The sequence below is a fragment of the Oncorhynchus tshawytscha genome, linkage group LG10 (assembly GCF_018296145.1).
Source record: "Oncorhynchus tshawytscha isolate Ot180627B linkage group LG10, Otsh_v2.0, whole genome shotgun sequence".
NCBI classification, from domain to species: domain Eukaryota; kingdom Metazoa; phylum Chordata; class Actinopteri; order Salmoniformes; family Salmonidae; genus Oncorhynchus; species Oncorhynchus tshawytscha.
Genome location: NC_056438.1, coordinates 80,296,246 through 80,308,720, shown reverse-complemented (window position 1 = coordinate 80,308,720; position 12,475 = coordinate 80,296,246). Strand labels below are relative to the sequence as shown.

Genomic DNA, 12,475 nt, shown 5'->3' with positions numbered 1-12,475 from the left:
GGGAAGGTGAGAGCAGTGATGGATTGGCCTCAGCATCCAGGGTGCAGTTGCAACGTTTCCTGGGGTTCGCCAACTTCTATCACTGCTTTATCCGGGGTTACAGCATCCTGGCTTCCCCTCTGTCAGCACTCACCTCACCAAAGCTTCCGTTCACATGGTCTCCAGCTGCTGTTCCGTTCTGGGAACTCAAACATTGCTTCACCACAGCTCCCATCTTGGTTCATCCGGACCCTTCCCGTCAGTTTGTGGTGGAGTCCGATGCTTCAGATGTCGGAGTGGGGGTTGTCTTGTCCCAGCGTTCTGCCATTGACCTCAAGCTACATCCCTGCGCCTTCTTCTCCCATCGCCTCAACACCACGGAAAGGAACTACGATGTGGGGAATTGTGAGCTTCTCGCTGTGAAGATGGCGTTGGAGGAATGGAGGCATTTGCTGGAGGGGGCGGAAAATCCGTTCATCGTGTTGACTGACCACAAGAAGCTGGAGTATCTCCGCACCACCAAGCGCCTCAACTCCAGGCAAGCTAGATGGGCCTTGCTGTTCACACTGTTCAACTTCTCCCTCTCATACCGGCCGGGATCCAAGAATGTCAAACCGGATGCACTGTCCCGACGCTATAGCCCCATGACTACTACCCGAGACCATCCATCCCACTTCAAGCCTGGCACTCAGCTGGGGAGTGGGGAAGCAGGTCCGTGAGGCACTGTGTTCCCAGCTGAATCCCGGGCGGGGGGAGGGGGGGACCAGATGTTCGATCCTGACACTGTCCGCTCTGCAGTCCTGGAGTGGGCCCACTCCTCCAGGCTGGCCTGCCACCTGGGTGCCCATTGGACCCGGGCCTTTGTGTGACAGCGCTTTTGGTGGCCTACTATGGTCCCTGACGTGTCCGCATTTGTCAATCCGTGTCTCTAGAATTAAGCCCATGTCTCACAGCCCTTTGTCTTCTATTTCCAGGCCCACCCCTACTCCCCGTATCGTCTATGGCCTTCCGGCTTACACGGTGAGACGCCTCCTGAGTGATCGACCGTGGGGCAGTGGTTTCCAGTACCTGGTTGACTGGGAGGGTTGTGGCCCGGAGGAGAGGTGCTGGGTCCCCGCTAGAGACATCCTGGACCCAGCCCTCATCACTGACTTCCACCGCTGACACCCCGGTCAACCAGGTATGGGCCCAGGTAGGATGCCAGGTGGCGCCCCCTAGAGGTGGTGGAGGGGTACTGTCACTCCCTGATCTGTTTCGCCTGTCTTTGTGATTGTCTCCACCCCCCTCCAGGTGTTGCCCATCTTCCCCATCTGTCTTGTTTGTCAAGGCAGCTAGCGTTTTTGTGACAGCTCCTGCTTTTCCCCAGTCCCTCTTTTCTCGTCCTCCTCGTTTTTGACCTTTGCCTGTCTTGACTCTGTACCCGCCCACCTGACCACTCTGCCTGTCCCTGACCCTGAGCCTGCCTGCCGTCCTGAACCTTTGCCCCACTTCTGGATTACCGACCTCTGCCTGACCCTGAGCCTGCCTGCCGTCCTGAACCTTTGCCCCACTTCTGGATTACCGACCTCTGCCTGACCCTGAGCCTGCCTACCGTCCTGTACCTTTGCCCCTGTTGCTGTAATAAACATTGTTGCTTCGACACAGTCCGCATCTGGGTCTTACCTGGATACCTGATACTTATGTAAATAAGGTATTTCTGTTTTTTATTTTTAATACATTTACAAAAATGTCTAAAAACCTGTTTTTGCTTCGTCATTATGGGGTTTTGTGTGTAGATTGACTTTTTTACAATTTAATAAATTTTCCAATAAGGCTATAACGTGAGAAAATGTGGACAAAGTGAATGAGTCTGAATACTTGCAGTGTATGTCAATTTCTGATAGATTGTATTATTTAATTGTCTTGCTCTCAATACGGTCTGTAAATGCATTTTATTCCTGAAGCAAATTTCTGTTTTGTTTCTTGGGTTCTCCATTCCAGCATGTGGCATGTATTTGTCCTATATCATTGTTTATTTTGATGTTTGTTTGTGTTCACTTAGGGGTTTAAAATGGTTTCTAGGACAAAGCTGTTGTAATTATTTTACAGTTAACAGGACACATATGAGTTCCTAAATTACATGTTCAAAATACCTATTAATGGTGTTTTTATTTTAAAAAACTATTAAGTTTTGCAGTTTTTATTTATTTCTTCTCAGAAACCCGAGCCAGCAGAGGAGTCGACCATGAAGGAGGTTCCTGTCGTCCACACAGAGACGAAAACCGATGAGTCTTCAGAGGTGTGTTCATTCGGGCAGAAGAAGAGAAAAGGAAAGCAACAATGAGTTTCTACTTTGTTCAGGTAGTCTTTCCATTCACTTCTGTTGGGTGTGTTCATTCGGGCAGAAGAAGAGAAAAGGAAAGCAACAATAAGTTTCTACTTTGTTCAGGTAGTCTTTCCATTCACTTCTGTTGGGTGCCTAATAAAAACTCATTTGAGTCACGTGACTTCTGACAGGGTGACACCAACGGTGACGCTATCCCCGGTGTTCTGATGAGCGCTCAGACTATCACCTCTGAAACCAACGGCACCACGGCAACCACACACATCGCTAAGGTCAGGGGTCATTTCATTAGCTGACCCTTTTGACCTTGCTAGAATTCTACTCTCCTTTTTAGAATAAATAAATAGTAATACTAACCATAACCCATCTGTCTAGTACCACACCTATAATACTAACCCATCTGTCTAGTACCACACCTATAATACTAACCCATCTGTCTAGTACCACACCTATAATACTAACCCATCTGTCTAGTACCACACCTATAATACTAACCATAACCCATCTGTCTAGTACCACACCTATAATACTAACCCATCTGTCTAGTACCACACCTATAATACTAACCCATCTGTCTAGTACCACACCTATAATACTAACCCATCTGTCTAGTACCACACCTATAATACTAACCCATCTGTCTAGTACCACACCTATAATACTAACCCATCTGTCTAGTACCACACCTATAATACTAACCCATCTGTCTAGTACCACACCTATAATATTAACCCATCTGTCTAGTACCACACCTATAATACTAACCCATCTGTCTAGTACCACACCTATAATACTAACCATAACCCATCTGTCTAGTACCACACCTATAATACTAACCATAACCCATCTGTCCAGTACCACACCTATAATACTAACCCATCTGTCCAGTACCACACCTATAATACTAACCATAACCCATCTGTCTAGTACCACACCTATAATACTAACCCATCTGTCTAGTACCACACCTATAATACTAACCCATCTGTCCAGTACCACACTTATAATACTAACCCATCTGTCCAGTACCACACCTATAATACTAACCCATCTGTCTAGTACCACACCTATAATACTAACCATAACCCATCTGTCTAGTACCACACCTATAATACTAACCCATCTGTCTAGTACCACACCTATAATACTAACCATAACCCATCTGTCTAGTACCACACCTATAATACTAACCCATCTGTCTAGTACCACACCTATAATACTAACCCATCTGTCTAGTACCACACCTATAATACTAACCCATCTGTCTAGTACCACACCTATAATACTAACCATAACCCATCTGTCTAGTACCACATCTATAATACTAACAATAACCCATCTGTCTAGTACCACACCTATAATACTAACCCATCTGTCTAGTACCACACCTATAATACTAACAATAACCCATTTGTTAAATCTGCTGTCAGACTTTCTAGAGTACATAACAATATACTTTATATTCCTTACTCACCCTTTTTGCTACCAGACGGTTAATGGAGGGATCTCTGAAACCAGAGGAGAGGATTGTCATCACCAGAGAAGCAGGAGATATTTACCCTGATCAGGTCTCTGTCTCTCTCTCGCTGTCTCGCTGTCTCTCTCTGTCTTTCTCTGTCTTTCTCTCTCTGTCTCTGTCTCTCTGTCTCTCTGTTTCTGCATCTCACTGTCTCTCTCTTTCTGAATCTCTCTCTTTATTTATCTTTCTACATCTCTCTGTCCCTCTCTTTCTACATCTCTCTGTCCCTCTCTCGCTGTCTCTCTGTCTCGCTGTCCCTCTCTGTCTTTCTCTGTCTTTCTCTCTCTGTCTCTGTCTCTCTGTCTCTCTGTTTCTGCATCTCACTGTCTCTCTCTTTCTGAATCTCTCTCTTTATTTCTCTTTCTACATCTCTCTGTCCCTCTCTTTCTACATCTCTCTGTCTCTCTCTTTCTACATCTCTCTGTCCCTCTCTTTCTACATCTCTCTGTCTCTCTCTTTCTACCCCTCTCTGTCTCTCTCTTTCTACATCTCACTGTCTCTCTCTTTCTACATCTCTCTGTCTCTCTCTTTCTACCCCTCTCTGTCTCTCTCTTTCTACATCTCTCTGTCTCTCTCTTTCTGAATCTCTCTTTATTTCTCTTTCTACATCTCTCTGTCCCTCTCTTTCTACATCTCTCTGTCTCTCTCTTTCTACATCTCTCTGTCCCTCTCTTTCTACATCTCTCTGTCTCTCTCTTTCTACATCTCTCTGTCTCTCTCTTTCTACATCTCTCTGTCCCTCTCTTTCTACATCTCTCTGTCTCTCTCTTTCTACATCTCTCTGTCTCTCTCTTTCTACATCTCACTGTCTCTCTCTTTCTACCCCTCTCTGTCTCTCTCTTTCTACATCTCTCTGTCCCTCTCTTTCTACATCTCTCTGTCTCTCTCTTTCTACATCTCTCTGTCTCTCTCTTTCTACATCTCTCTGTCTCTCTCTTTCTACATCTCTCTGTCTCTCTCTTTCTACATCTCACTGTCTCTCTCTTTCTACATCTCACTGTCTCTCTCTTTCTACATCTCTCTGTCTCTCTCTTTCTACATCTCACTGTCTCTCTCTTTCTACATCTCTCTGTCTCTCTCTTTCTACATCTCTCTGTCCCTCTCTTTCTACATCTCACTGTCTCTCTCTTTCTGAATCTCTCTGTCTCTCTCTTTCTACATCTCTCTGTCTCTCTCTTTCTACATCTCTCTGTCTCTCTCTTTCTGCATCTCTCTGTCTCTCTCTTTCTACCCCTCTCTGTCTCTCTCTCTTTCTACCCCTCTCTGTCTCTCTCTTTCTACATCTCTCTGTCTCTCTCTTTCTACCCCTCTCTGTCTCTCTCTTTCTACCCCTCTCTGTCTCTCTCTTTCTACCCCTCTCTGTCTCTCTCTTTCTACCCCTCTCTGTCTCTCTCTTTCTACCCCTCTCTGTCTCTCTCTTTCTACCCCTCTCTGTCTCTCTCTTTCTACCCCTCTCTGTCTCTCTCTTTCTGCATTTCTTTGCATCTCTTTCTACCCCTCTCTGTCTCTCTCTTTCTACCCCTCTCTGTCTCTCTCTTTCTACCCCTCTCTGTCTCTCTCTTTCTACCCCTCTCTGTCTCTCTCTTTCTACATCTCTCTGTCTCTCTCTTTCTACCCCTCTCTGTCTCTCTCTTTCTACCCCTCTCTGTCTCTCTCTTTCTACATCTCTCTGTCTCTCTCTTTCTGCATCTCTCTGTCTCTCTCTTTCTACCCCTCTCTGTCTCTCTCTCTTTCTACATCTCTCTGTCTCTCTCTTTCTACATCTCTCTGTCTCTCTCTTTCTACCCCTCTCTGTCTCTCTCTTTCTGCATTTCTCTGCATCTCTTTCTACCCCTCTCTGTCTCTCTCTTTCTACCCCTCTCTGTCTCTCTCTTTCTACATCTCTCTGTCTCTCTCTTTCTACCCCTCTCTGTCTCTCTCTTTCTACCCCTCTCTGTCTCTCTCTTTCTACCTCTCTGTCTCTCTCTTTCTACCCCTCTCTGTCTCTCTCTTTCTACCCCTCTCTGTCTCTCTCTCTTTCTACATCTCTCTGTCTCTCTCTCTTTCTACATCTCTCTGTCTCTCTCTCTTTCTACATCTCTCTCTCTCTCTTTCTACCCCTCTCTGTCTCTCTCTTTCTACCCCTCTCTGTCTCTCTCTTTCTACCCCTCTCTGTCTCTCTCTTTCTACCCCTCTCTGTCTCTCTCTTTCTACCCCTCTCTGTCTCTCTCTTTCTACCCCTCTCTGTCTCTCTCTTTCTACCCCTCTCTGTCTCTCTCTTTCTACATCTCTCTGTCTCTCTCTTTCTACCCCTCTCTGTCTCTCTCTTTCTGCATTTCTCTGCATCTCTTTCTACCCCTCTCTGTCTCTCTCTTTCTACCCCTCTCTGTCTCTCTCTTTCTACCCCTCTCTGTCTCTCTCTTTCTACCCCTCTCTGTCTCTCTCTTTCTACCCCTCTCTGTCTCTCTCTTTCTACCCCTCTCTGTCTCTCTCTTTCTACCCCTCTCTGTCTCTCTCTTTCTACCCCTCTCTGTCTCTCTCTTTCTACCCCTCTCTGTCTCTCTCTTTCTACCCCTCTCTGTCTCTCTCTTTCTACCCCTCTCTGTCTCACTTTCTTTCTCTCTTTCTTTTTTTAATATAAATGGATGAGGATTTCAAATATAATCGATTGAAGATTAACTTCCCAAACACTTTCTCTCTCTTTCTAATAGTGACAACAGACATACAGTTTTTCCTCATCAATCTACACAAAAATACCCCATAATGACAAATCAAAAGCAGGTTTTTAGAATTTTTTGCAATGTGTTACAAAAAAAAGAAACCTGAAATATGACATTTCCATAAGTATTCATAAGTAGACCCTTTTAGTCATAATAATAAATCATATCACATTTACATAAATATTCAGACCCTTTACTCAGTACTTTGTTGAAGCACCTTTGGCAGCGATTACAGCATCGAGTCTTCTTGGATATGACGCTACAAGCTTGGCACCTCCCATTCTTCTCTGCAGATCCTCTCAAGCTCTGTCAGGTTGCATGAGGAGCATCGCTGCACAACTATTTTCAGGTCTCTCCAGAAATGTTTGATTACCCCTTAATGACATCACAATACCCCTTAATGACATCACAATACCCCGTAATGACATCACAATACCCCGTAATGACATCACAATACCCCGTAATGACATCACAATACCCCGTAATGACATCACAATACCCCGTAATGACAAAGCAAAAACAGGTTTTTAGAATTTTGGGCTAATTTATTCATAATAATAAAACATATCACATTTGCATAAGTATTCAGACCCTTTACTCAGTACTTTGTTGAAGCACCTTTGGCAGCGATTACAGCCTCCAGTCTTCTTGGGTATTACAGAAGTAAACAGACCCTTTACTCAGTACTTTGTTGAAGCACCTTTGGCAGCGATTACAGCCTCCAGTCTTCTTGGGTGTGACGCTACAAACTTGGTATACCTGTATTTAGGGAGTTTCTATCTCCATCTCTCCAGAGATGTTCGATCGGGTTCAATTCCGGGCAAAGGCTGGGCCACTCAAGGACAGGAGCTCTGTCAGAGTAGCCATAGGGTTTTTGGTCACCTTTCTGACCAAGGCCCTTCTCCCCCGATTGCTTAGTTTGTCCGGGCGGTCAGCTCTAAGAAGAGTCTTGGTGGTTCCAAACTTCTTCCATTTAAGAATGATGGAGGCCACTGTGTTCTTGGGGACCTTCAATGCTGCGTAAATGTTTTGGTACCCTTCCCCAGATCTGTGCCTCGACACAATCCTGTCTCGGAGCTCTACGGACAATTCCTTCGACCTCATGGCTTGGTTTTTGCTCTGACATGCACTGTCAACTGTGGGACCTTATATAGACAGGTGTATGCTTTTCCAAATCATGTCCAATCAATTGAATTTACCACAGGTGGACTCCAATCAAGTTGTAGAAACATCTTAAGGATGATCAATGGAAACAGGATGCACCTGAACTCAATTTCAAGTCTCATAGCAAAGGGTCTGAATAAAGAAGAGGACTGGCCCACCCCTCATAGCCTGGTTCCTCTCTAGGTTTCTTCCTAGTTTTAGGCCTTTCTAGGGAGTTTTTCCTAGCCACCGTGCTTCTACACCTGCATTGCTTGCTGTTTGGGGTTTTAGGCTGGGTTTCTGTACAGCACTTTGAGATATCAGCTGATGTACGAAGGGCTTTATAAATACATTTGATTTGATTTGGGGTTTTAGGCTGGGTTTCTGTACAGCACTTTGAGATATCAGCTGATGTACGAAGGGCTATATAAATACATTTGATTTGATTTGACGTATGACATTTGCCAACTTTTCTAAAAAAAACTTTTTAGCTTTGTAATTATGTGGCATTGTGTGTAGATTGCTGATGGGGGGATGATTTCATCCATCTTAGAATAAGGCTGTAACGTAACAACATGTGGAAAAAGTCCAGGGGTCTGAATATTATCTCCCTAAGCACAGTACATAACATGCATCCATATATGTATCTATTAATATGTGATGGGACAGACGTGATGTAACTAGTGTACTAGTTTCTAGCTAAGTACTAAGTTCCAGCTACCTTATAGCCAATAGCCACACCCGCTGACTTCCACTCCCCACCTAACATGTACATAACCTCCCTGACATGCCTCTCCCGCCCTCGTGACATGCTAACATGTACATAACATCCTCTCCCCATGCCTGCCCTCGCTGCCAAAGGTGACTCTAACATGTACATAACATCCCTCTCTCGTGACATGCCTGACATGACTCTAACATGTACATAACATCCTCTCTCCTCGTGACATGCCTGACTCCCCCCTCGCTGCCAAAGGTGACTCTAACATGTACATAACATCCTCTCTCCTCGTGACATGCCTGACCCACCCCCCTCGCTGCCAAAGGTGACTCTAACATGTACATAACATCCCTCTCTCCTCGTGACATGCCTGACATGCCACCCCCCTCGCTGCCAAAGGTGACTCTAACATGTACATAACATCCCTCTCCTCGTGACATGCCTGACCACCCCCCTCGCTGCCAAAGGTGACTCTAACATGTACATAACATCCTCTCTCCTCGTGACATGCCTGACATGCCTGACTCACCCCATCCCTCTCTCCTCGTGCTGCCAAAGGTGACTCTAACATGTACATAACATCCCTCTCTCCTCGTGACATGCCTGACATGCCTGACTCTAACATGTACATAACATCCCTCTCCCCTGACATGCTGCCAAAGGTGACTCTAACATGTACATAACATCCCTCTCTCCTCGTGACATGCCTGACCACCCCCCCTCGCTGCCAAAGGTGACTCTAACATGTACATAACATCCCTCTCTCCTCGTGACATGACATGCCCAAAGGTGACTCTAACATGTACATAACATCCCTCCCCCGTGACATGCTGACCCCCCAAAGGTGACTCTAACATGTACATAACATCCCTCTCTCCTCGTGACATGCCTGACCACCCCCTCGCTGCCAAAGGTGACTCTAACATGTACATAACATCCCTCTCTCCTCGTGACATGCCTGACCTAACATTGACATAACATCCCTCCCCTGACATGCTGCCAAAGGTGACTCTAACATGTACATAACATCCCTCTCTCCTCGTGACATGCCTGACCCACCCCCTCGCTGCCAAAGGTGACTCTAACATGTACATAACATCCCTCTCTCCTCAGGTGTGACATAACATCCCCCTCGCTGACATGCTGACTCTGAACATCCCTCTCTCCTCGTGACATGCCTGACTCACCCCCCTCGCTGCCAAAGGTGACTCTAACATGTACATAACATCCCTCTCTCCTCGTGACATGCCTGACTCACCCCCCCTCGCTGCCAAAGGTGACTCTAACATGTACATAACATCCTCTCTCCTCGTGACATGCCTGATCCCTCTCTCCCCCCGACACTTCAAACCTCTTAGAGACTTTACAAGAGAGACAAACAAGCTGTTAATCGCTGACAAAGGGGACTCTATTGATTCAGGGGTTGAATACTAATCTAATCCATAAGTATTAGTCTTTATTTTATTCAAGTTTTCTTTACAAATGTTAGAATTGTTTTTCTTACACTTTGACATTACAGAGTATTTTTTTATGTGTGTAAAGTCATTGACAAAAAAAAAAGTGACAATTAAATCCATTTTAATCTCACTTTTTGTGACACAACAAAAATGTGGAAGAAAAGTCATTGATACTGTGTGAAGACACTGTACAATCTAGCCGTCAAATCTATGCATCTGCTGTCCTTCCCGGCTGAGTTTGCCACTTGCAGACTCTGGCAAATGCATTGAAATCCCTCAGCCAATATATGCACACAGGAAATGTATGCACACAGGAAATGTATGCACACAGGAAATGTATGCACACAGGAAATGTATGCACACAGGAAATGTATGCACACAGGAAATGTATGCACACAGGAAATGTATGCACCTGGAAATGTATGCACTACATCCATGGGCCCTGGGAAATGTATGCACACAGGAAATGTATGCACATCCATGGGCCCTGGTAGAAGTAGTGCACTACATCCTATGGGCCCTGGTAGAAGTAGTGCACTACATCCTATGGGCCCTGGTAGAAGTAGTGCACTACATCCTATGGGCCCTGGTAGAAGTAGTGCACTACATCCTATGGGCCCTGGTAGAAGTAGTGCACTACATCCTATGGGCCCTGGTAGAAGTAGTGCACTACATCCTATGGGCCCTGGTAGAAGTAGTGCACTACATCCTATGGGCCCTGGTAGAAGTAGTGCACTACATCCTATTGGCCCTGGTTGAAGTAGTGCACTACATCCTATGGGCCCAGGTCAGAAGTAGTGCACTACATCCTATGGGCCCTGGTCACAAGTAGTGCACTACATCCTATGGGCCCTGGTCACAAGTAGTGCACTACATCCTATGGGCCCTGGTCACAAGTAGTCATTAGCTTCTGAATGAAATAATAAACACGCACGCGTGTGTGTCATCAGCTCTGTGAGGTCTCCATGGCCAGCTCTGTGAGGTCTCCATGGCCTTGTCCTCAGCTCTGTGAGGTCTCCATGGCCTTGTCCTCAGCTCTGTGAGGTCTCTATGGCCTTGTCCTCAGCTCTGTGAGGTCTCCATGGCCTTGTCCTCAGCTCTGTGAGGTTACCATGGCCTTGTCCTCAGCTATGTGAGGTCTCCATGGCCTTGTCCTCAGCTCTGTGAGGTCTCCATGGCCTTGTCCTCAGCTCTGTGAGTTCAGCCCTGTGTGTGCTGCCGTGCCATGCGTGCTTCCCGTGCTGTTACTGTCTGTCAGTCAGCATCATTAACATTTCCAAAACATTAAGGATCGGTTTCTTGGACACAGATTAAGCCTGGTACTGGACCCCAAATGTACTTTCAAAGAGAGAGATGTTTGCTTTAGTCCAGGATTCATCTATGTCCGGTAAACTGGCCCTTAAATGAGCTGACCTCTTTCCAATTCCAGTATCCTGCACTGTGTTATGTTCGCATTGTAATTGACAGAGAAAAAGCATCAGGATGGCAGTGCCATGGCCTCAGGCTCTCCTAATCTGCCAACCAATACTGTACCGTTTCCTACGTGGCTCCCAATGCGAGGGAATGTACTAACCGAGACTGTTTCTCTCTGTCTCTGTTTTTAGGAGTAAAGGACAGCTCTATATCCCCCCTGGTAGAAGGACTCGCCCTCCAACCTCCTCCAGCGTCATGATGGACCTCATTACATTACTGTGCCCGCCTGCTGGGCCTGTTATAACTACAGTAGAGACTATAGAGCCAGCCTATTGTTCTACAGACGGACTCTGCTCCGTAGAAATATAACCTATAGAACGAACCTCCCCATTCCAGTCAATGATGGCATGATAGATTGTAATTCTATGCTTTGCTCTCAATGGGGCCCGATCCATGTGCTTAACTTGGACTTTGTGAAAAATCATCCATTGATGTCAATGCGAGGGGAAAAAAATTCAAATTATGTCGTTAAGAGTTTACCATTCCTATAATCAGTCTCATCCGTGATTATCAACATGCACATTGCATGAGCAAAACTAAGCAGTTTAGCATTATTATGAAAAATTATTATATCAGATTACTACTCCCATACTGTCAGATAATAAACAATGATATCAGATTACTACTCCCATACTGTCAGATTATAAACAATGATATCAGATTACTACTCCCATACTGTCATATGATAAACAATGATATCAGATTACTACTCCCATACTGTCAGATGATAAACAATGATATCAGATTACTACTCCCATACTGTCAGATTATAAACAATGATATCAGATTACTACTCCCATACTGTCAGATAATAAACAATGATATCAGATTACTACTCCCATACTGTCAGATTATAAACAATGATATCAGATTACTACTCCCATACTGTCAGATAATAAAAAATGAAATCAGATTACTACTCCCATACTGTCAGATTATAAACAATGATATCAGATTACTACTCCCATACTGTCATATGATAAACAATGATATCAGATTACTACTCCCATACTGTCATATGATAAACAATGATATCAGATTACTACTCCCATACTGTCATATGATAAACAATGATATCAGATTACTACTCCCATACTGTCAGATAATAAACAATGATATCAGATTACTACTCCCATACTGTCATATGATAAACAATGATAT

At 45.0% G+C, this 12,475-nt stretch overlaps 1 protein-coding gene across 5 annotated transcripts in view; it reads left to right on the top strand.

The window, feature by feature from the left end:
• The window catches only part of LOC112242352 (band 4.1-like protein 3), a 117,903-nt gene extending 105,933 nt beyond the window's left edge, over positions 1–11,970 (top strand). For 3 of the 5 annotated variants that reach the window (XM_042329179.1, XM_042329176.1, XM_042329177.1), the window contains 2 exons: positions 2,177–2,319; positions 11,446–11,970. In XM_042329179.1, the coding sequence (XP_042185113.1) occupies positions 2,177–2,302 (126 nt within the window). In that variant the 3' untranslated portion in view covers positions 2,303–2,319; positions 11,446–11,970. Of the gene's footprint in view, positions 1–953; positions 1,418–2,176; positions 2,320–11,445 lie in introns of those variants that run through there. The other 2 variants (XM_042329180.1, XM_042329178.1) reach the window with 1 other exon arrangement.
• The last annotated feature ends 505 nt before the right edge of the window (positions 11,971–12,475 follow it).